The following is a 25065-nucleotide window of genomic DNA, read 5'->3' as shown; positions in this document are numbered from 1 at the left end:
AGACAATAATACTTTCAGCTACCTTCCACAAACAAGCACATATACCTATATTAAGTTATCATGCTATCTACTGGTCCCAAATTCCTGGGGAGTTCTTTTGTGTTGGTTTTTTTTTAAAAGGAAAAATACTTATTTGCATACCACTTTTTATAACCTATTGAATTTCTAGTTCCATTTACTAAGATAGCATTCTCTGCTGTAACAGAATTCATGGAAAAAGGGGGTTTGATCCTCCTTGTTATTGACTTGGTAAATTGAAATTGGGAAAGGGATTTGAAAGAGAAAACAAGTTTCCATAAAATTACCAATTTGGTAATCATTCAAGCTTCCTCTAATCCTCTAACTCCCACCTCTTGCAAATAGCCAGGCTTGTGCAAAACATTTGACACTGTCCTGCCCAACTTCCCTGTCTCCAAACTGCAGAGACATGGATTTGACAGATTAATCACTTGGTGGGTAAGAAATTAGCTGGATGGTTGCAGTCAGAGTTGCAGTCTGCAATGCAGTCTCAATGTCCAGGTGGAGACCAGTGATGTGTGGCACCCTCAGGGGTCAGTATGGGGACCTGCACTTTTTAACATCTCTGTCAATGACATGGGCAGTGGGATCAACTGTACCCTCAGCAAGTTTGCCAGCACCACCAAGCTGTATGGTGTCTGATGCCCTGAGGGAAGGGATGCAATCCAGAGGGAGCTAGACAGCCTTGAGACATGAAACCAACAAAGCCACGTGCGAAGTCCTGCTTCTGGGTAAGGGAAATCGCAAATTCAAGCACAGGCTGGGTGGAGAATGGATTGAGAGCAGCTCTAAGAAGAAGCACTTGGGGCTGTTGGCTGACAAGAAGCTCAACAGAACTCATCCTCTTGTAGTCCCCAAAGCCAGCTGTGTCCTGGGCTTCACCAAAAGCAGCGTGGCCAGCAGGGCACGGGAGGTGATCCTGCCCCCTTCTCTGCTCTCATGAGATCTCACCAGCAGTGCAGCATCCAGCTCTGGGGTCCCCAGCACCGGAAAGAGCAGATGCATTGGAGTGAGTCCAGAGACGGGTCACAAAGATGACCAGAGGAGCGCCTCTCCTACGAAGACAAGGCTGAGAGTGTTGGGGGTTGATCACCCTGGAAGGGAAACCTTATAGCACTTCCAGTACCTAAAGGGAACAATCAAGAGAGCTGGGGAGGGACAATTTACAATGGCATGGAGGGATAGGAAAGGGGAAATAGCCTCAAACTGGAAAAAGGTAGGTTTAGATTAGATGCAAGGTAGAAATGCTATACCGTGAGGGTGTGAAGCACTGGAACAAGTTTCCCAGAGAAGTTGTGGATGCCCCATCCCAAAAAAATTTGCATTTTTGCCAAAATTGGATGGAAAATTCAGTTTTTAATTTTGAAAGACGCAAATCAATAAAGCCATAGAAGTTATTATTAAGTGTCCTGTTACTTTCGTACTATTATTGTGGTATATAGATCCATTTTCTCTAATGCTTTTTTTTTTTTGAGAATGCATCAGCCACATACTCTGCAGTTTCACCAAAACAACACAAATGGCAACATTCCCCTTTAGTGTAACAACCTAACCCAACAACAAACTCCTACATCTAACCTCCATTTTAAAAATGCAACAATAATATCTCAATGAACAACAAAGGCAAGCAGCCTCTACTGCCTTTCTCTTCTATGGCAGATTAAACAATAACAACAGCATGGACAAAAAGTTAGGATGTACCACAAAACCAGGTATAGATAAAAGCAAAAAGCAGAAGAATCTTGCCAGGCTCAGAGAGCTAATATTCACTAATTAAAAAAAAATTACCAAGTACGAAATTACCAAATATGACTATGAACACAGTTACAAGCAGTTTGTCTTACACTTTGAAGGATTAAACCAGCAGTATAATGAAAATCCAAAACTAAGGCATACAAGTTACATGTAAATGCCTGCTTGAGTTTTAAATAAGCCATCTCTCTCATTTGGCACTCTGGTAAGTTTGTGTGCCTGGAAAGTACCAAGACTGTGAGGTAGGGAGGGTACACCCAAATCCAAACAGGATTTTATAGCATATAGCATGGCATCTATACCAGCTTCACAGATTTGACTCCCTACAGCAGTTTCCACTCCTTTTCCTCCTTACAGGAGGTTCTGTCAGAGTAGTCTATGCTCTTTCCCAAGACTGTTCCACACCCCAAGACGCTCTCTGTTCCTCTGCCCCAGACCTCAAAACCAGCATACAGCCCAAGCACACACAAGCCCTAATGTTGTTTCCCATGTCTCTCTTCCCATACATAATAGACCTTCTACCCCTGAACAGCACCTGCCTTTAACCCCCAGCAGCAGCAGTGCTGCAGCAGCAGTGCTGCAGCAGCTGTGCACCCACGCAGTTAGCGGAACGTGAGCAGTGGCAGCACACAGTATTCCTCCAAACTCAGAGGAATACAACATTAATTTGTATTCCGCAGTAAATTTGAACTAAGCCAGACTAAAACAGTATTACAAAAGAGTGACAGAGGGAAAAATAGGATATAGCAGCATGTTTTAAATGATATTTTGGAAAAAAGCTATCCTATATTCCTTATCCAAGATATTAGTTTATCTTAGGACTGCACTTAAATTAAAGCCCTTACTACAGTATATATAAACATTCTGTGAACATCCTAACATCAATTTTTGTCCTGCGTAAGAATAAATTCTCAGCTTCACCCAATTCAAACTTTTGATCACTTTAATCTACATGTAACTAAAATACCACATAACCCAATTCAACTTGCTGGATCCCCAAAACACAATGACAAGAGAAGTCTTCCATTCAGTTACAGCTTGTTCCAAGCTAAACACTTTCCTCAAACTGTGTTAAATACAGTTAGGTCTAAAGCAACATACTACAAATACAGAGTAAAGCATTAGTCCCTTTCTCAGGGTCTTTGTGTAATGTAAACTTGCATTCTATACAACTGCCTTCTCAGTAAAGCAATGTGGAGGAGGAGAACAAGGGAATAGGAGCCCTGACCTGAGAGAATCAACTCTGCCCATGAGAAAGCAGTTATTCTATCAGCACGTGTGTACACACGAGAATTCCAGAAAGGACTCCCTTATTTCTTCCAGAGCCTCTCTCATCAACAGAGATTGCAAACAACCTTTGTGCAAAGCAAAAATGTTTAACCCTGATCCTTCCATGCAAGCAAGCTCTACCACACATGTACTCCACACATCCTCCAGAATGTGACTCACAGCACATACACCAACCAACTGTGCAGTAACTGAGTGGCTGACCCCTCTCAGACATCCCAAACGCACATGGACTTGAGCACTATTGTGTAACTGCTCAGCAATGACTTATCACAAATATGCACTTACATAAAACTTCCCAAAGGTGTCACTTACTGTGCACACTTAATCTGTGTTTACACAATTGAAACTTCTGGTCATGCAGTAACCTCATCAGCAACAGGATGCCTGTGCAAGCAGTACCCACCCATCCGGGCTGCAGGGTCTGAATCTGAAGGGATTTCTGCCCAGGCAAAATTTCTGTGAAGAAAATGGAGTCTTGTCCAGGAAAACCCATGTGCATGTGTCTCAAACCTTGTCCAAGAATTATCACATTAATATGCTCACATACTCTTGAACATTCAGGACTCAAGATTTTTGAGGGTTAAGATGCTGAATATTCTCAGTATAATTAACTTAGAGTCCAATGTGGCAAAGAAACACAGCACACAACAAAGTAGAACACAGGAAAATCAACTATTTCTGACAGCCTGAAAGCTTCCAAAAACTCTAGCATGATTTGTTTCTACTACAGAACTGTCAGTAACTCAGTGAGTTTCTGTACATGTAAATAAAGATGCTCTTACTTTAAACCATTCCTTTTCCTCCTCAGCAGGAACTACAGCAAGAAAACCCAGCTTCCTAAACTAAAAAGAGATTAGTTATGATTGATCTACAGCCAATTGTTTAACACAGTATTACATTAGAAGAAAATTCATCTAGCAAAAATAACTGGTCAGAGGAGTGCTACAACCTCAAAATTAACAGCACTTGGAAATTTTTAATAGCCTGACGTCCTGGTTCAGGGCAAATTTGGGAGGAAACTTCTAAAGGGGTCCATCTAGAAAGAAGATTCAAGCAGTTCCTTCCCTTAATGGTTCAGGAAAAATTTTCTTGGAGAAAAGTGGAAAAAAAAGTTTGTTTAAGAAGCAAAGTACTCACAAGCATAAAAAATGAAGATTATTAAACAACAAAACCTCTCGCTGCTCTGAAGAGTTGGCAAATTCAGAAAGTCCTTGTCGTGGGTGTAGCTCGGGCTCACTCAGTCTCTTATCAGTCCCTTCGGCGCTGGAAAGTGCCGCATCCCGCGCCCCGGTGCTCACGGTGTGAGTTCCCAGTGTTTGTTTGGGTTTTCAGCCCAGAGCATGGATGAAGAGTTCCAAGAAAAAGAAATGCCAGAGCCTGGGAACTTCTCTGCCTCACCTAGCTAAAAGCAAAGGAGAGCTCTCTCCCGCTGTCCGTGTGCAGACAGCACAGTCGTGAGAAGGATGCGGGGAGCGAGTGCGGTTTCTGCAAACAAACTGTGGCTTCTTCTCCCCACCTTCGCTCTCAGAACCAGCCTTAAAGGTGCAGAACTTAACATCCAGCAGGAACAGAACATGTGACTGTGGATAAAAGCATCATAAGGCCACCCTAGGACATCTGGGCACAAAACTTGCGGACGTCTGGTTATTGTTTCCACACACGATAGTGGGTTGAGGTTGTTGATGCTCCTTGTTTCTTTGTGCCTTGACAACTGTGTTGAACAAACTGTTTCTGAGAACATACTCTTTCTAACTCATCCTCCTTGCAAGCAACTCAGGATCAAAGCTTCATCATGCTCACACATTGCTGCAAATTAACAACTACCCTGTAAATCAGGTGTAATCCCATCACTTTCGTTTTATTCAAATCTCTCTCTAACAGTACCTCTAAAGTTTGTCTCCAGGGGCTTACAACCAAGTATGAGGGTGCTTTATTGGCACCTGTACTTCATAAGTAATTTGTAATGGAAAAAAGTCCAGCCCATCTCTGAACTGCCTGAGGAAACTTATACATCCTTGGCACTGATATGTAAGACCACAATGTATCTGCAGGCTACTTTAGCAAAATTTATGTTTGATAGGCACTGGAAACTTTTAAATTCTTTTTGAGCATTATATAGCAAAAATTATATACTGTAACAAGAAAAAAAGGGGGGTTCTGTTGTTTGCAGTAAGATAGATGGGTGGCACATCTGTGGGAAGAATCCACAGGAATAGGCAGAAAGCTGCATGAAAGCTGAGGAGACAACTAAAAAAACAGCTGGAAGCATAGCTCTAAAATACTGCAGAGTAATTGCTTTTTAGGCAAAGACTAGCTGAAAAAGCCTTGTACTGTGAGCAAGGAAACTGCTTTCTATTCACTTTCTGCCATGCTCAGGAAAACAAAATATGGTGCAATATAAACGAAACTAAATTATAGACTTACCAGTGTCTCATCTTAAAAAGAAACAACTTTCAGGATTCTAGTCCTAAAGATTGTATCAATAATGAAAAAAGCTTTTTTGTTATCCCAGCAGCAAATAAAGTCATAATTACACAGCAGGAAAAAGGTTACTGAGTAAGATACTACTCCAAACAGTGAGAGTAAGGAAAAGAAAAAAGGAAAATAAAAGTGATTTTTTTATGTTTTTCTAACACAGTATGCTCATGGCTCCTAGCTATAGAAGTGGTTGTTTATTGTTAATAAGAGTAAGAGATTAAAAATAAACATATAAGGGAATCTGCTAAAATACAAGCAAATATTTTATGTATTTTAAGGGATCAAATTATATTATAAGAAAGAACAACTCCCACATATCTCATGCAAACATCAATATTATTTAGTAATATAACACAGTTTCATGTTGCTCTTGGCATAAGGAGAGATAAACCTGGCAAATGCCAAGAATAACTAATATAATTTAGATTAGAAGGGACTTCTGGGGGTCATCTAGCCCAATCCCCTGCTCAAAATTAATTTCACTGCAATTGCTACTTCAAAGCTGGAGCATTCCTGCCAGCTGTAGGTCTTCCCTAGCTAAGATTTATTTTGTAAGTGTCATATTGACTTTAAAAATCAGTATAACTCAGTCTTTCTGTGCTAGCCCAAATCTTTATTGGTACCAATTGTGGTATCATTTACTTGTCTTTGCTGGTTTAACTTGAAACTGCCTACATGGAAATTCTTCACCACCAACCCCTCCCCAACAAGCTACACTAGTATGTAACTATACTCACCTTACAAGAACTGTCCACTATCGAACCTTCCTCTCCCATTCAATTTAAAACAGATTACACATAGATAACAGTTTGAGGTTTTTTTCTTACTTTTTTTTTTTTACAAGAAATTCTTGGCAAGAACTTTTAAAATATTTGAAAATTATCTTCCTGTCTCTCTCCTCTCACCTCTCCTTTAATAGGTAAGGAATATCAAGACACTGACCCTTCTCTTACAGAAAAAGACTTTCTGGATCTTTGATCATTTGTTGCTTCTTTGAACCCCATCTAATGAATCTATTTTCTTTCCAGAGCACCATCCCAAAGCAGACACAGTACAAAGCAGAGCAAAAAGACTTCCTGTGTCTTGCTGGAGCAGTAGACTTCATACGTATTTCCTTAAACCTCTTTTTGCTCAACTTCTATTGTTTTCTGCAATAATGTGATGAGTCACATGTAGCATGACTGTCATTCCTACCTATAATGCCAACATCAAATTTCTTCCCAGTTCTTCATGTACACATTTGATTTTCTTTTTCTTTATTGCACCCCATGTTTTGACTGGGGGACTTCCACCCACCTTCAACCCACCATTCACCCTACTTCCTGACTCGGTCTCCAATCTGCCTAAACAATTTTAAACTTCAATCCCTTGTCTACCTTTGTTGCTCCTCCCATCATGGTGCTGTTTCAAATCCAGTACGAATTCTCTGCCTCTAATAATCTAGATTCACTAAGGAAAGTATCAGCTACCATCAAAAAAGGACAGATCATTGCAAAGCTCCTTTTACTCACTTACAAATGTTACAGTAAGGTATGAGTAGTTGTGTCAGATGCAACTGTCTTTCCTGGCTTGGCTAAATTACACCCATGATAGCCTCAATAGTCTCTGGATGTGAGCAGCAACCAGCATTTTGGAGTAGCTGTTACCAAAAATTGGTAAACATAAAACTCCTTAATACTAATGTAGTATTAAAAAGCAGGCATTCCTTATTTGGCTCAATGTAAGAGGGAGTATCTCATGGAAGCACTGAAGACTCAGGCTGAAGAATTACAAGAAACTATACTGAGCAGAAGTATGAGCTTTACCCAACTCTAACACTAGGTTGTAATCAAGAGCAGTATCTCAAAATGTTGGCTAAGCCAGATTCCATTAAATACTCTGGTAGCAACCAAGTCTTATGATCTCATAAACAGATGAGCTAACCTAGCTAAAAGGTTGCAAAAAATGCAAGGAACAAGGCAGTACTGCAAAACCGCTTTGGTAGCAATCCTTTTCACTGCAGTTCTCCACAAATCACTGGTACGAGAGGACTTCTGCAGAAGTCATAAGACAGACACAAAGATGCTGCAAAACTAAACACTATCCCACCTGAACAGCTATACAGCTCTTCTGTATTATTCACCTGTAACAGGGTGTTCGCTACCTGCACAGGACCCTCAGTAACCAAACCAAACCTACATTCCTGATTAGCTTTAATGAAATGCAACTATATTTAGTATCAGTAAGCTATAGGCCAGTTTCTTGTTGAAAACAAGCTTAAAGTGTATTTTAGATAAAGAACAGAACAACATTCATGTGCTGGTGTTAAAATGAAAAAGGAAACCCTCACTTCCTTTAATTTCAGCTCCTGGAAGGTCTGCAACAGAATTTCCAAAGGAAACCAACGTTTTCCTTCTATTTAACAGAAATGAAAGAGCCCCCTCTTCTCCAAATTGGCATTAATTTTAATAAGCACTTTCCATGTTTGCATCCCAGTCTGTTCCTTCCCTTCCCCTGCCTTCATTCCTCCTAGCTTGTAGTCCATTTAACTTTTTTGGTTGGTTGGTCTCAATTCACATATCAGGGGAAAATGAGTATCTAATTCTGAAAATCAGGACCGGCAGTCAGAAAGCTGTAGCAGTATTTACCTGCATGACAGCTTCTCTTAGGATCCATGCAGAAACTAAGGTGGGTTATAGTTGCAAAATATATGTATTTCTCAGACTTTGAACATTTTTTTAATGAGAATATTACATAACCACCGCCAATGGGAACATAGGTAGGTAGGTAGGTAGGTAGGTAGGTAGTAAGTTCTGTCCTCCTTGCCTTGTTTCTTCTGTGGTTCTTCCTGTAGGAGTCTTCTTCCTCTGGAGATAAATATTCCTTCTTACTCCAAAATTAGCCACCACTGGCTGAGGGTTTTTGTTTTAGTCTCAGTTAGGTTTTGTTATCCTTGCTAAGTTTAGATGTTTTTGAACACTTAGGATTATTGTGGCTGAGAACCAGCATGGCACTTCTTATTTTGTGAAAACAGACAGAGGAGAGAGAAGATGACATTTTTATTATAAAGCCCAAGCCATTGTCTCTCCAAATGAGAGAAAACTTCATGCTTAAAAGAAAACATGTTCAACCTTCATTACTTAAGCGTGAGTGAATGTTTAGTGAACCAGGAAGCTAGATAAATATCTCAAAAGTTCTCCTGGAGGTCTTCACATGGGAATTTGTATATGTGTACCAAAATAAGCCATCCCCATGCAGTGAGGAAATCCTGCAGTTATGACAACACCCTTGGATGAATTGAAAACCAGAAGTTCTTCAACTAATTCATCTTTAAAGAAGATTAATGAAATGCACTAATGGTTTCAGGATGCTGTGAAAACTACATAGTTTAGTCAATTCTGAAGGGCTAAATCACATCAGATTTTCACAATACATATTGCAATACCTGTTTTCAATACTTCAAGTAGCCAAATATCTCCTAGATGTGGCACAAGACACTGCCAACAACTGTCTTTGACTGAGAATAAAAGACACATATTTTAAATGAAAAAACACTTGAATTCCATCCTACCACGCCCACACTAATTCAGTGAAGTTATTAACCTTCCTTCCCAATTTCCACAGCCATCAGGAAGTTCGTTGATCCAAGAAGGGGAGGTTCTTTAGCATTATGGAACATAGGGCTCTTGCTGGAATATTATGTACTCAGACCAATAGTCTCATTAAAGAACAAAGCATCAAGACTACACATTCTACATACCATACAACTGCTTTGATGTAAATTTTGTGACTGGTCTAATAGGTATGCAGAACTGTTCCGTACTGGTTAGATCTTCCCAAGAGCAGTGCCTTTAGGGTAAAAAACCCACCACATTTCTAGAGCTCACAAATGAGGTGTTGAAGACCAGTGACCCTGAGCAGGTCAGCAATACCAGAAAACAGGATTCAGTCAGAAGAGAGGGTATTAACCATAAAGTTATTCCTTACATAAGAGCTCGGTTTTAGGAACTCAAGGACATCTTACACTGAACTAAATGTGAATGTCAAGTGACTGCAGAACCTCTAAAAGTGTTTCTTCTGCACAGCAAAGTAATCAGCATTTTTTAAGATTCCATTTCCAACGTGTACATGACTTATGCTAACCCATAGCACATTTTAAACCATAGAAAGCGGTCTCTCTACTGATTTGAAAGAATCCCCCAGGAGAGGTCTTTCCCTGGTGCTATCAGGGCTTGCACTGCTTCCTTACAACACCAGTGTTCCTACACCTTGCACAAAGTCCAGAAAGCAACAAAGACCTTGGACTAATTTTCAAGACTCTCTCCAATGACCAAAGATATTTCATTCAACCTTCTTCAAACACAGTTATTTTAAAAGTAACATCATATAATTGGCCATTTCATGGAAATAGCAATATATGCCTTGTGGAATGTTATTCACATGATCAAACCTGTGGGTAAGATACAGCCACGCTGTTTCCAGCAATGGCACTTAAAACAGAGTATTTCCTTCAGCTCCTGAAAACTTCTCAGCATATCTTAAAGTTTGTAAAGCATTGTTCTGCTGAGACAAACTTTTGTGCTTTAAAGTAGTACCAAAGTCTGTATCACTCAGAAGTGTCTAAATCCTATCCCACATAGACTAAGATTACATACACTGACTAAAGGAAGGCATGATCTACAAAAATATCATTTAATCCCAATCTAATTGGTATTCTACATGGTATTCTACAAATGATGTTGCACTTCAAGTGACAATTATCCAAGATCTTAGTTTTTAAATTAAAATTAATCACTTGAAAACTGATTGAGGCAGTTAAAAAAATTATGCTTCTCCTTTAAAAAGCAGAATTTGTTTTAGTTATCATTGAGCAATTTGAGGGGGGTTTCTTTTTCTTTAAGGAAGTGCAAAATAGCATTTTCTTTCTAACTGTAGATTCAATTTGCTGTCCTAAGAGTGACAAATACCTACAGGAATCTAAATGTAATGAAAAACAAAATATGATGATCAAAGAATGTGACACTCCACAGCCTTTCAGTGAATGGGAACAGCAAGCTATGTTTGCTTCTAACTTAGCCACTCAAAAATTTGTAATGAAAACGTTATCGATGAATTAAAATACCATCTCACAAGGCTATAAAATAACATTGAACTGGAAAAAAACCTTTAACAAGTATTTACCATCAGTTTCTGAAAACTTTCGATTGTGCATTGATTGAAAATATGGTACTGAATTAAATCTGTTCTGATTTTGAATAATCTGTGAAAAAATTTAAAAAGTTAAAAATTAAAAAACAATGTTCTATGTTCAATGTTCTATGTTCACTTCTCTTGAACAATATTATTTAGACTTTTGTTTCATAACTGTGATTTATGATTAATTAAGACATTACTGATGTCTTGTTACACTGATTTTTACTTCACTAATTATCATCTTAATGCTCAACAGAAAGATCTTGAAGAAGATAAATGCACCACTTTTATACCAGCATTAAGAAAGTATTGATTCTAAGCAGTCAGATGGAAAACAAAAGTAGAAAAAAATAGAGCAGTCTAACTAACAAAAGCTTAAATTGTTGCAAAGTGCCATATATCACATACTCTCCAAACAGTAGTTTTTTGTTAATTTAGCAGAGAATTTTCTTTGTGTCATGCTTTGACAAAAGAGAACAAGACTTCTAAGTCATATATTAGTTAAGAAAGAAAAAAAAATGTAAGAATTTCATAGCTACATATCTTTGCTGAAGTGAAAACAAAATTCTTACAATGTTCTAAGCAAGAAATTAGCAAAAATCTAACTACTGAATTTGTTATTAGTCAAAATGAAGAAAGTACTACTTCCAGGGCTATTCAAGACACCATTGTCTTAGGCACATGTATGCTTTTGTTGTCTAATTAAAAAATCTATATATTACCATAACCTTGAGAACCTGACATTTTTCTGCTGCTTGCATTCAGAAGGGTAGCCTACCAACCAACTGCTACAGCAGAGATCACACCACAAAGCATCTGCTTCTTCCACAAGTGCCCAACGGAAAAAAAAATCAGCATGCCACAGAAAGCATCTGTTTCTTTTATACTTAAACAGGAGTAACAAGTAACATGCTACAACAGACAGTATTCCTGGAAAACCTCAGCTTCCTCTAATTGGACCTGAGGAACAACTGAAAATAATATTTTCTGCAGAACAATCAGAACAAACAATCACTGAAGACAAAATCAGTTTTAAAATTACTTGATCTTTGAAGGATATAGTCTACTATTTTTCAAGAGATAGATGTTTATCAAATAAAAAAAAAAATCCTTTCTTCTTACAGAAAACATTGCTGAACAAGTTTATTTGCTTTGCTGAAGGACAAAACCAAATCATCTTAATTTCATAAACAATCCCAACCCTCAGAAAAACTGAATTTTTCAGGGTTCACAGGGAGTACAGTAAGATTAAAGATATATGAACATGTAAAAGTCTACTACACAAAACAATTGCTTAAGTATTTTATAAAATTGCTCATGTTATTTTAATAGATGCATTTCCTTTTACCTAGTCAATTTGATAATTTTATTTCACTTCTTACATGGTACTTTAATAAAAGACATTTTAAATTTTTTTCAAAGACAGCAAAAAAAGTCTCTCAACAGTGTTGATTGGCAGTTTGCCATTGCCATCAGTAAACCACCAGGGAAGACAGAAAGCAGCACCAAAAATAACATTCTCTAGTTGGGTCCGTTTGCCATATGTTACACGCAAAAAAATTAAATAAATAAACCACCAACCAAAAACAAACATATGTTTCTCCAACAACCATAAACCAGGAAACAAAAAAAAATAATAAAATCAAATCCCAACGCCTAAGCCTTGACCAACCCATTCCTCCAAGAGCAGCATTTGGTTTTGTTCAGGTGTCTTTTTTTTTTTTTCCTTTTTAAATGAGGACCACTCAAAGTTAAATTTTCTAAAGTTATTAGCAAGTGTTTATTTCTCACCAAGGCAGTACCTTCTGTATCACAGCTACTCAACAAGCAATTTACAGATTGCTAACATACAGCAGCAGCACACAGAAATGCAGCCACTTGAAGGTAATTAGGTTTTGGAGCTTTTTCCTTACCTTTCCCATTTTGCCATGCAGTATACCAGGACAAACTGAGGAAAGTAGTGATGAAAACTAACACGGTGGCCACAGTTCCATTTCGGAGCCTCATCTCATTTCAGCATCACACTTGCTTATGTTCTGTTAGTGATGAGGACCTATCTGCTGGGCTTGCTGCAATGAAGTCAGCTGAAGTACTCCAGCAGCAGCTGGACAACAGTGACACAAAATGTAGCCCTCATGTATCAGACGTATCATAAATCAATCCATTCCAAACTGTTGTACGTTTTCTTATAGTTCTCATCAATCCAACTTCTCTTTATTCTTCTAGTTCTGTTTAAAGGAAACAAAATTTTAACAGATTATGTCAAAAATACTTAGAAGAGTCCCCCATGTACCGAAACACACTACACCTTTATTGCTGTGTCTTATGTGCACCTCCCTCTCGCTGCCTCAGTCTTGCCTCAGAGAACAGAACTTGTTAGATTAATGTGTGCCTTTTCTAAGACTATTTGCATCTAGGGAAGCTGTATTTCACAGGAATTTGGTCACTGAAGGACAAACACACACATTACCAACATTAATTTTATTCTCAACTCAAGGCAAGGTCATAGCAGGTGTCAAACTGATACAAAAGCTGCTTTCAGGACGCACTAACTCAAGGCCCTACTCCTAAGACCTCACGTCAACAAAACCCCTCTGAAAGCAGTGAGGTCTCATGTAACTTCAGGAGCATAACTGCCTCCAGCAAGCTGAGAGACCAGAGCTCTGAACACCATGTACAAACCTACATCGCTCATCTTTGCTCAGTTCAAGAGGATTTGATCCATCCACAACCATTTTTTTCCTATCTCAGCTGCAGCTAAAGTACAGACTACAGTCCCACATGCAGAGACTGCTCAATCCATACCAATTGGCATCAACCAGAAGCCCTCAGAAAGCCATGGTATGACCGTATCACTCCTCTATCTCTACTACACAGGCATAAAGATAAAACCTTATTTATCTACAGTTCAGTTTTATTAGGAAAGTTCCATACCCTGGTTATGATAATTAGAAAATTATCGACTGGCCAAACACAGACAGCATCTAATCACACTGTCCTAAGCAAGACAAAGAGATTAGAGGGCAATAAAGAAACCAACTTCAAAAGAGAGGGGAGGGGTTTTCAAAGAATTAAATCATCTTTACAGTAGTCAAACATTTGCAGTCAACACTCTTTCAAGGCACTGCCAAGTTTTTTCCCCCACTATAAACTATATCTGATACAAGTATGTTACTCAGCAATAAATAACTTGCTCTGCATTTTCTTTGGAAGCAGTCTCTGTCACCTTCTTGCCTTGCTGCATTCAAAACAATAGGAAAAAATATACTTTTTATCATTGCACTACCAAGAGATTCCAGTCAAGTTTGAACTATTCTTCCCAATCTTTTATCACAGCACAGATTACCTTTACTAAGGAGCCCACAAAACAAAGCATAATCAACAACCATGGTCAAAAAAAGAATGGAAGCAAACAATAAAGTTGCAAAACTATATGTTCTTGTGTTCAAATCTTAGTCACAACATCCAGGTTACAGTTACCTCACCTATCATGCCAGCAACGTGCTCTGTTTGAGGAACTTCATGCACAGATGGGTTTGTGGCTTTAAACATTAACTCAGAAAGCCCACAGTACCTATGAGGAAGGGAACAAAAGCAAGTACATGGGAAGCAGACACAGTAGATGGTAACATTCAGTGAGAAACAAAATAATGAACTGGAATAGAAAGAACTGCAAAACGCCTTATGAGAAACCCAAAATCGACACAATGAGAGATAAAGACAACTGAGACACCTATAGAGAGCTAACACAGAGAGCACACAATGCCAGGAAACATCATCAGTACCAGCACTCTGGATGGGAGATGGACATAATACAAGCCAGAAGTATCAGCAACAATAATTAGGTGACAAGATAAAGGTCTTGATGAACTTTAAGAGCAAGGAGAGGCAAAGCTCTCAAGTCCCAAAGTTTTATAAGGATTGTCCATGTGAATTTAGGAAGTTTGTGTGATTCCCAAACTACCAAAATAAGCAACTAGGATACTGAGATGAACAGTTTAACTCAGCTGAAGTGTCTCTGAAGCAAGGATGCTTAAACTGTTATCTAATTTGCTCACTATTTTAGCATCAGCCAAATCTCCCTAGAGCACCTCAGGTGTGCACAAAGGACCAGGCTGCAAGCTAGAGGGATAATCCCAGTGAGGGCAACTGGCAGCAGGTCCAATGTGCAAATGAGAGAGGGTAACCAGGCAAGTAGAAATATTATTGATAATGCAAGGAAAGTGAACCATCTGCCTTTCTAGAAAACATGGGCATAATTTTTATATTTGCTGCAACAAAATCAAGACATTGTGATCAGGGCCTCTCATTGTGCTATCTGAACCCTCAAAAACAGAGTCAGGAAAAAAATCAGAAAACAAAAAAGTAAAAGGACCAGTAGCAACCTGATTCAACCAGCAGTCAGTATGCACAACATTGTGTCAAATCAATAATTATCATGAGTATGAGTTGGCTGGTTCTGCTTTCATCCTTCTCTTTGGGTGTTGTAACCACTCCTGTTAGCACAAGCACCAGCAGCTCAGCTATAGCTCAGCAGTACTTAGATGATTATTTAAGCATTTCACTATATCAAACTGCATACATCAAGGCTATACATAAACCAGACACGATCCAGCTTTTAAAAATGCATATAGCCAAACCAGCAGAAACACATGTGTAGTTCCACATAAATAATTTAAGTCCCAGATGGTCACTTTAGGTTTGTTCAATAATTTACAGCACATTCTAAACAAATTTAACTGAAGGGTAATCCAGTTTGAGATGACAGTGTGATAGGGTATAACCAGACAGATGAAGCCTATGAAATTCACTAGCGCCATTATGACCTGAACCTTTCCCACTGCAGACCAAAGGGAATGACCCGGCTGGATGCTGAAGGCTATGGGTGCTGAAGGTGCCGGCACCTCTCAGATGCTGAGCAGAACCCTACTGAATCACGTCTTAAATAAACGGAGAAGTTTCTGCTTGTATCCAGACACTCCCAAAATACATACAAAGCGTATTCCCAACAGCAAACCATAAAAACTGATAATACTCCAGTGCGCCTGCAAAGGCTCTTCACATAGCTGCTGAAGGGCTGGATGGTAGGGATCACAGCACGAAGCGTGCCAGACTTCCGAGAGGATGAGCCAGACCCCATCCTGTCGGGAGGGTGCGAAATCACCCACCGCGGTAGCACTGCTGCACTGAAAAGGTTGCTCTTGAAGGCACGGAAGAACGGCCCGTGAGGAAACGGCAGCCAAAAGCCGAAGGCGGCGGGGACCTGCTAAAACAGGGGCTTTTCCGCCGTATTTCCACTGACACGATCCCACACAGCCCGAGGCGCGCAGCCGGCCGCCGCCACCCGCCGCCCCGGCGTCCCGCAGCCCTCAAACCCGGGGAAGAGGCATCGGCAGCCTCCTGGAAACCGTCCCGAGTTAGTCAGGACCTCTCCCGGTGTCCCTCCGCCCCGGTCGCAGCTATCTCGGTGGGGAAGCGAAAAATCGGGGGGGGTGACGGGCACCGGGAGCCGCCAGCTCTGCCGGGCGGCAGAGGGCGAGAGCTGACGGGGACGGAGGGAGGGAGGCGGGGAGGGAGAGCGCCGGTCCGGGGAGCTGCGCGGCGCCCGGGGCATCGCGGCGAGGCTGCGGGGGAAGGAACAGACACAGGAAACTGCAAACTCTGCCGAACGCCCCTGCGATCCCAGCGCGCGGCGAGGAGGAGGAGGAAGGGTGGGAAGCGGGGTATCCCCAAGGCACCCCAGGAAGAAAGGGAGAGGGCGCAGTGCCGCTCTGCCCCGGACCCCCGCGGCACCCCTGAGCAGCCGGCGAAGCAAGTCCTGCGGAGGAGCGGCCGGGGCTCCCCGCACCGCCACGCAGGTGCACGGGAGTGCAGAGAGGAGCGGGCGGGCAGATGGCGGAGCAGGACGGCCCCCAGCCTCCCTCCGGCGACACCGCAGAGACCCGCGGGGAAGGGACGCGCCTCCGCCGTACTGCCGCTCCAGAGTGTGAGGAGAGCCGCCCGTCCCCGGACCCCCCGGGAGCCGAGCCGGCGGTCCGCAGGGGCGCGGGGCGCGCAGGGGCAGCGGGACGCGCTGGGCAGCGGGACGCGTTGACCGCCGCTGCCGTCCTCACCTGTGCGCGGCGCTCCGGCACGGCGGAGCCGCGGGGCGCGGGGGCAGTGCGGGCTCCGCCGGGGCTCTCACTCCCCTTCCCCGCCCGCCCCCCGCGTCAGCAGCGCGCCCAGCCCCGGCGACCGCCCCCCGCCCCGAGCGCCATGGAGCGCGCAGAGCCCCGCCCCGCCCGCCCGCCGGCACCGCGGACAGCCAATGGGCGCCGCCGCGGATGGCGCCACTCATTGGCTGGGCAGCCTGTCACTCTCTTCGGCCGCGGCTATAAATGGCGCTGTCTCGCAAAGCCTCCCTCAGCGCCTGCAGCGGGAGCCGGGAGCGGGGGTGGTGTGTTGTGATGTCTTTGGGTGTCTTGGCGTGCCGCTTTTCGGCAGCGCGTTCCCTTTTTTCTAGAGCTGCTCTTAGGGGTTTGTGGCTTGGGGAGAGCCCCAGGTTGTGCCAGCGCTTGGGTGCTCGTTGCCCCCTGTTGAGGTGCGCTCTGAGTTCGGGTTAGGGCTGAGCCCCTGGCCTGCAACGTGGGTGTGTCTCCATCTGCGTGTAGCTGCCAAACAAACTACGTGTATAGGTGCCCCGTGTGACCTGCTGGCTCACCACTTACAAGAAGTCACAGTCACGAATTTTACCGTTGAGTTCAAACCCTGCTAATAAACACCTCCCGGAGCTTGGATTGAGAGCTGTTGAAACTAAAGAGCAGCTTGTTGCTTCACACCAGTAAAAGGAGCCCTCTGTGCTTTGTGCCGCTCTGGGCAGGGTGTTCCTGTGCAGTGGCGTGTGGGCCGCCCACGAGGTGGTTCCACAGGTACAGCCGTGTGGGTGTGAAAATGAACTCGGTTTCCTTCAGAGGTTCCTGCACTGTGCAATTGCTGAGAGTGAGTCAGTGACAGCTTTACTCTATGGGTTCATTATTTAGGGTCATGATGCTGCTGCTCTGTAAGTAATCCCCTATCTTCAGTGGTTTGTTTCATGTGTTCCAGGAATTCCACGCATCTTTTAGGGTCTGAAAACTTCCATTCAAATCAGATGGCATGCCTAGCTTAGGGTAGGAGCCTATCTACTTCACAAGAGTTCTGCCCTTGACATGTAGTGCTAACTGGTTGGCAATGTTCAATCCTTTTCATGGACTTGATTTGCTCCTCTTCTGTGCTTACCTTATACCTACTTCAAAGTCCATAGTAGACATTTTCAAAATCCACAGGACTATAGAATCGAAGAATGGATGGTATTGGGAGGGACCTTGAAGATAATCTAGGCCCAAGGCCCTTGCCATGGGCAGGGATACCTTTCACTAGACCGAGCTGTTCAAGAGTACCATTCAGCCTGGCCTTGAGCACTGCCAGGATTGCGCCATCAATAACTTCTTTGGGAAACCTGTGGAGTTTTACTCTCCATTAAGGCTCTTATGCTGGATGTAGTGGGATAGTTCTCCACCAGAACTTTAGAAACTGTGGAAAAATCTTGCAAGTTATTCTGTCTGAAGAGTGACATTTAACAAGTTTCCATATGCTTTCATGTTTTCTTACCAGCACTTCAACACATTACAGTATTTTTACACATTTGGGTACCTGCACAGTAGCCCTCAGTGAATTTTCTGTCTTTTTCAAAGATTTCAAAGAGGGTCTGGTGGCAATTCAGGCAGATCGAAATAAAGAAGCTCAGGAGAAGTTTGCAAGGTCTTGACACCCAGGCTGTTCTGTGATTTTACTCATTGAGTGGTGAGAATTTATTATGTAAATGTGTGTTCAATCCTCCCTTTTACAAAGTGGAATGAAGTGGATTTTTTATTGAAAAACAAATTCAGCACAATAACTTTCAAACAAAAATTAGAGCATGCATATCCTCATGCACACAGACACATCTATGGCAGAATTTCCTGTAGAGATCCCAACAAGCTAGAAACATTAAAGGCACCATTGTTTGCATCTAATAGATTAGTGCTGCTTAGGGATATGAATTTTTGCATTTCTGTGCTGGAAAAAAAAAACTGGCAGAGACATTTTCACATAAAAGTTCTTTTATCAGGAGAGCTTAGTCTGCTGAAGAAAAGACTCTGTTACAAGATGAGTATAATGACAGTTATTTCACAAGGACTGTCTGAGCCTTCCCACTTTTTGTCCTTTCACTGATTGAACGTTTGCATTATGAAAGTTTGCTGACTGGAGCTTGACAGTATCGAATTAACTATTAACTTCCCCAAACAATAGGGTGCAATGTAGTTGTTCCTCTGACAATCTTTGTCTTGAGTTAGTTACGCTTCTTTCCTGAGAAAGAAGGCAAAGTTCAAAACAGGGGGAAAAAATCCACATTACCCTCATCTGACCTACTACACTAGTAATCGAATGCCCCTTGGCATATTCCACTGCTTGATGCATGATGAAGTGCATAGTGAAGGAAATGCTGGAGCTGCCAGCAGAAAGGAGTTGGGACAGGCACCTGAAACATCCCTTACTTATGGCAAGGATAGCAGCCCTCTTTTAGGCCTGACCAATATTTAATGCCAGCAAATTTCTAATTCATTCTTCCTGCTGAGTTATTCTTTCATCCTGCAGCCACTGCTGTTCAGCTGGAGTATCAGTCTGAAATGGGGGATGATTAAGCAATCTGAAACTCCCAAAATTGTATTTAAATGCAAGTGTAAGGTACATACACTGTAACAGCCTTAACAGGGGAGACCTGAGGGGAGAAAATAGAATTTTAAAAATACAGGAAGTTTAATTCCCTAGTATTCCAGCTTTGGTTGCTGGAAAAAAATAATTACCAAGGAGCTTGCTATTCTATACCAGCAGGAAATAAAACAACACAAGAGAGAAATGAATAATCATATTTCAACAGAGGGAAGATTTCATGCTGAGAGATTTTTGTTAAGGTATTACCTAACTATCAGAGTAAAGACAAATTGGTAGAAGATGCTCCAGGCCTGCCATAATTTCATATATGCTACAGTGTTTGCACAGCTGGGCAGCCAACTTCTATAAAGCTGTGGTTCTTGCTATTCATCAGATCTGGAGCTTGTTTTATCCAAACATTTTCCTGACTCCTTCAGAAGCACAACACTGTTGTTCTTGCATTTCACTGTGATCATGTTCTGGATTTCTCAGGCACTGGGAAAGATGCAAAAAAGGTAGAGATGCTTGGCAGTAGGAACAGAAATCTGAATGGTCATTTGGCTGAAAAATGGCCATCAGAAAATTGTCTGCATCTCCCAACCAAAAATTGAGTCCTGTCTTAGAGACAGGATTTATTCCCAGCCTGCCACTTAGCCATGTTTTTTAACAGAGCAAATTCCTCTCAGTGCTTCTAGCTCCATTTCACCTCAGTTTTTCTTTTTTCAACTGTAAAACTTTCATGACCAAATATTTTTTGCTTTATGTTAGCTGAGCACCTTGCTCAGAGAAGATCTATTTTTGCTGGGCCTTTTCCATACTCCCATATCAACAATGAAGAATGAGGGGCACAAGTACACCAAGTGATAATCACAGAAGGACTGGCCATAGTTGCTCACTGCCCCTGCAATTGTTCTGTGCCCCAGGCTGGCTCCTGCTTAGGGCCACGTGCCATCTCTACAGTACATGGATAGGGGAAGAAAAAGCCAACTGCCCTTCAACCATGTTCTTAAACACAGTGTGCTTAGGAGATGGACTGCAAGTCATGGCACAGCACAGGGAGGATCTGAGGCCCTCAGCTGGCACCATAGCAGGGCATCAGGAGGCCTGGCTCATGGGAAGAGAAGGGAGGAAGAAAGGGAGCTTTCCCATGCCCTTCCTATTACTAGGTTAAATGCTGTATGCATGACAATACAGAAGATTTTCCCATCTCACAGAGTTCATGCTCATGCAAATTCAGATCTCATTCCGGTTTTGTAGATGTAAACTGAAATGAATGCCTCCAGTTGCTGAGCTAGTTTGCAAAATACAGGTTTTAGTTTTTAGTATTATAAACTTATTTTATACATAAAGCTGCTAGATGTAGAGTTTATGGCTCATGTAGCCCCTGGTGTAGCACTAATACTCCACAAGAAAAGGGATGTAGAAAATCATATTGAAATACAATTATATATACAAATGCTTAGTAGCCATAAAATGCCACATTTAGGTAATCTTTATTCTGTCTTTTTCCATGATAACATTATGAAATAATCTTCTATATTGTGATGCCGCATCTCCGCATGGTGCTGTTTTGCTCAGAAATCAGGTGTGGTCCTTTCCAGTAGGTAAATTGTTGTTCCACTTCAATAAGATAAAAAACTGAGGAGTGAGAGAGAGCAAATAATCTGTCTGAGAAGTCTTTTGGGAAGGTAGGAAGAGGTTGGTCTCCAAACTTACAGAATCATAGAATCATTTAGATTGAGAAAGACCATTAAGATCATTGAGTCTGTGTTTCATTACCCTCACCCCCACATCACTGTCATTCCCCTCTCTGTGGAGATTCTGTCTGAGCTGCAAACGCCTCTGCCATGTGCTCAAAGGTGATGAACATTTACATTTATTCATCTCCTTTTGAAGGCAGAGGCTTTTAAATGCATTTGTACTGTTACATAAACATGAACCTGGAAACTGTGAAGTTCATAGTGAGACAGTATTGTTGATGGTAGCTGTTGGAGGTCCAGTGCCTGGCTAAAGAACAGTCAGATACACTTATATTGAATAGGTAATCTTAGTGAAAGGAAATCACATTAAGAATTAAGGATTTTGATTGCCAACTCATTTTCCAGTTGCCTACTTCATCGTACGGCTCTCATACAATTAGAAGAAAAATGTTCAGGGAAATTTTGATAAGTAGACTTCACACACTGGACATCTTCATTGTATGCAAAGCACACTATGAAGGTTTCTCCTTTAACTTACCTCAGGGTAACTTGGTGGATGATCCACTGACAGCCAGGAAGCTGCAGTTAAAGGGAAGTCTGAATTAAGTCCTTAGCAAGTGTGGGTTTCTGAAGATCTTCTTCTTCTAAAGGTCTGTTTCACTCTTTCCTAGAAAAACTGAATATAGGTCCAGACAGCATGGCAAAAGAATCCAAGGCAAGTTGCACAGGCAAAAATAAGGTATTTTAGAAGGGTGTGTCAAAATCCAGCATAGTGTCTCACTGAGAGATGAGCTCTGAAAGAGAAAGTCTGTGTCCCCTATGTAACTCTTAGTTATTTTGCGCAGAATTGTTATGAACTGTAATGGTTTTCCAGCTCCACTCACTGCAAATGCCCAAATACCTATTTGAATAATGCACAATTAAGGCTCTAGCATATTTTCCAAAGATGTGAAGATTTGTAAAGACTGATCTAAAATTTGCAAAAGCAATGCCAATTTAAACAACTGACTGCCAAGGGCACAAACTATAAAACTTTGTACTCTGGACTTCTGGCATAGGCTCCCCTGTCAAAGACTGGGGCTGGTTGCACATTAGTCTTTGCATCACTTTCTTTGTCTCATCTCTCTTCTTGTCTAACCCAGCCTGCTTATTCTTCACAATCCTTCTTCTCACAGGAAGGTGGGGTTATTCAGGGCATGGTTCAATCCACTTTGATAGATATTAAAGAGTCAAAACCAGGCACCAGGCTGTTGGCTAAAATCTATCTCTGGGGTAAGTTTCTCCCTCCTACTCTTGGCCTGTAACTCAGGAGATGTCAGGAGAGTGGATGTCTTTTCCTTCCACTGCTGACTGAATGGCAGATCTGGACATCTCTTACAGACCAAACTGGAATAAAGCATTTGCTGCCACATCCCTTCACTTTATGTTCTATTTCTGATGGGGTCAATAGCCTGAGAAAAGCCTCGTTAAGACAAGAGCTCTACAGATGGAGGAGCAAGGGAAAGCTTCCTGTGCTTCCTCATGCTGACCTGACCTCTTTCTTTATAGAGAGCACAAGGATGAACATTTTCTGCCACTAGAGACAGCACGGGGCAGGGAATGAAGATTCCTTCTCACAGCAAAAGATCAATTAGGAGATGGGTAGCAACAAGTTAATGGAATGTTTTCAAGGATGGAGCAGGTTGCATATCCATGAATGACTAGCTGTGTGCATTCATGCCTAGTGACCAATCCACACTGTGTATGTGGAACCTGATGCTGGAGATTATGGCTCAGTGAAGTTTGTACTAACAGCAGTGATCACCTGTGGCCCACCAGCACCTGAGTCAGCCTCACCTCAAGAGCAAAGCAGCAGAACCCTTCCTCCTGTGCCTGCCTCATCACATCTGCTCCTCTGATCCTGTGCCACTCTCCTGTCTTCCCCAGCTGCTTTGCTTTCATAATACTGTGCCAATATTGTGAGGAGCAGGCAGAAGTGGTTGATCCCATTAAAACTGGTATGAATGCAAGAAGAGACAGATTCATGAGCATCTTGACAAAACATGACCCTGAAGCTTCCAGTCTTCTAATCATGTCCAGCCCCATCCCATCATATATGGGTAAAATGTTCAAATCCAGTTCATTTCTAATCATTGGTAAGGGGTTTTTGGTTTCCCCATCAATCTGCCTGCTTTAAATTTCACCCTGAACAGTGTATTTACTGTGCGAGTCATTCCACACCACAGTAGGGCCATGGAGCAGCAGGCTCAAATATAGCCTGGAGAGGATAAAATCTGTTGCTTGAACCTGAAGTTTATGCCCAAGTGATTCTGTCAGCAGGTGATTTGGGGTGGGGAGAGAAGGAGTAAGAGATTTCCTTTAGAGCCCCTTGTTCAACCTATGGTACATATCATTAACATTAACTTCTCTGCCTCCAAGACACATCAAGTGTCAAGAGAATCACTGTGAGCCTGTGAACTGCAGCACTGAAGATAATTATCAAATCCACTCTCCATTTAACTAGAAGAGCTGTTGCTCTGCTGTAATGAAAAGATCTCATGCTTTGCCCTATCACAGCAGGGATTCAAGCTGTATTGAGTCATTCTAACTGGCCTTAAAGGTTTTAGTGATGTTTCTTTAATTTGAGTGTTATCTTTCTGCCAATATGGAATCCCATCTCCTCCCTATAAAGCAAACCTGTAGTTATCCAAGCAGTAGTGAAGGATGGTAGGTGGCAAGGAAAACATAGATAGCACAGGAGCATTCTTTGTGGCATTTAGAAATAATGAGTACTATTTCCTAGGTCTTAGGACTTTTTAGAGCATAATTTTAGGAAAAGGAGAAGTGAACCTCAGTCAGACAGGACCTCTAACCATACAGCTGTAATACCATAAGTAGCAGCAAGCTAGGCACTGCTGCAGCTCCAACAGGCAACAAAAATTATAGTAATAACGTAAGAGTTTTGGGACTATCAGGCAGCTCTCTCCCCAAGGAAGGATACTGAGGGCATACATTTTTTAATGAAGCAGTGTATTTCCTTTCTTCACTGATTTAAAGGAAGCTTTAGATTCCTATCTCCATTTGCAAAGTAGGTGTTCAGATTCCTCTCAATTGCATGCAGATTACTCTCCTGGCATACAAAGGGAAACCAGCAGTTTAAGAACAATGTGTTGATATTGTATTTTATTCCCAAAAATTACTTTACATAATGACAGCTCCTAGTGTGATCCCACGTGCTGTGCTGCCACGTGGGAAAATGCTAATTCCACCCACCAAATGTGCAGGTAATGAGAGTGAATGAGACAGGGGTCAAGAGCAGATTCCAATCAAAGCTGTTGAGTACCACTGGCAGATGGAGCACACTGAGCAATTAATAAACCCTTTCTTAGGTTGGGACCACGCTGGTGATGATGAATTTGATAACTGAAACAGCTTTATCACTGACATTGCATATCATGCAATACTGCTGTTATCCCTATCCTGAGAGAAACAGAGCTGTAATAAATGTAATAAATGACAGGACTGACACATGCAGTTCTTTGGTTTTTAAGGTGATTACAGATGACAGAGTTAGGGCACATGTGTAGCAACATGTTCCAAGGATGACTCCTGTTAATGGATAATTAAACATTAAAACCACCAATGACTGAGTGTTTTCCCTGACTGCCAGAGCTGAAAGGAGGGAAATGCAAGGACAAAACAGAGAGCTTCACATTGGGCTGAAGTGGACTTGTCTGGAAAGCAGTGGCTTTCCTCCCTGTCTCTCCTGTGTCTCCTTTTCCCTCTGCATTAGATGAGGTTGCCAAGTGCAAGAATGTGAGCCTGAGGCTGGTCTTGCTTGCCAGGGAGCCCAGCTGAGATGGTATGTGGTCCTTAGAGGAAACATATGACTTTCTTCTCACAGAGCGTGGCTGCAGCCTGGCTCTCAGTCTTACCATTGCACCCATACTGTTTCATTAGAACC

The 25065-nt window shown here is 41.9% G+C and overlaps 1 protein-coding gene across 2 annotated transcripts in view; it reads right to left on the bottom strand.

The window, feature by feature from the left end:
• The window catches only part of MGAT4A (alpha-1,3-mannosyl-glycoprotein 4-beta-N-acetylglucosaminyltransferase A), a 75927-nt gene extending 59015 nt beyond the window's left edge, over positions 1 to 16912 (bottom strand). Inside the window, exons 1-3 of one of the 2 annotated variants that reach the window (XM_015623872.3) lie at positions 16824 to 16898; positions 14196 to 14284; positions 12624 to 12938 (exon numbers count right to left, since the gene is read on the bottom strand). In XM_015623872.3, the coding sequence (XP_015479358.1) occupies positions 12624 to 12717 (94 nt within the window). In that variant the 5' untranslated portion in view covers positions 12718 to 12938; positions 14196 to 14284; positions 16824 to 16898. Of the gene's footprint in view, positions 1 to 12623; positions 12939 to 14195; positions 14285 to 16823 lie in introns of both variants that reach the window. The other variant, XM_015623862.1, reaches the window with a different exon arrangement.
• Between the last annotated feature and the right edge of the window lie 8153 nt (positions 16913 to 25065).

The sequence above is a fragment of the Parus major genome, chromosome 1 (genome assembly GCF_001522545.3).
Source record: "Parus major isolate Abel chromosome 1, Parus_major1.1, whole genome shotgun sequence".
NCBI lineage: Eukaryota > Metazoa > Chordata > Aves > Passeriformes > Paridae > Parus > Parus major.
The sequence above is the reverse complement of the archived record's forward strand: the minus strand, read 5'-3'. Positions and strand labels throughout refer to the sequence as shown.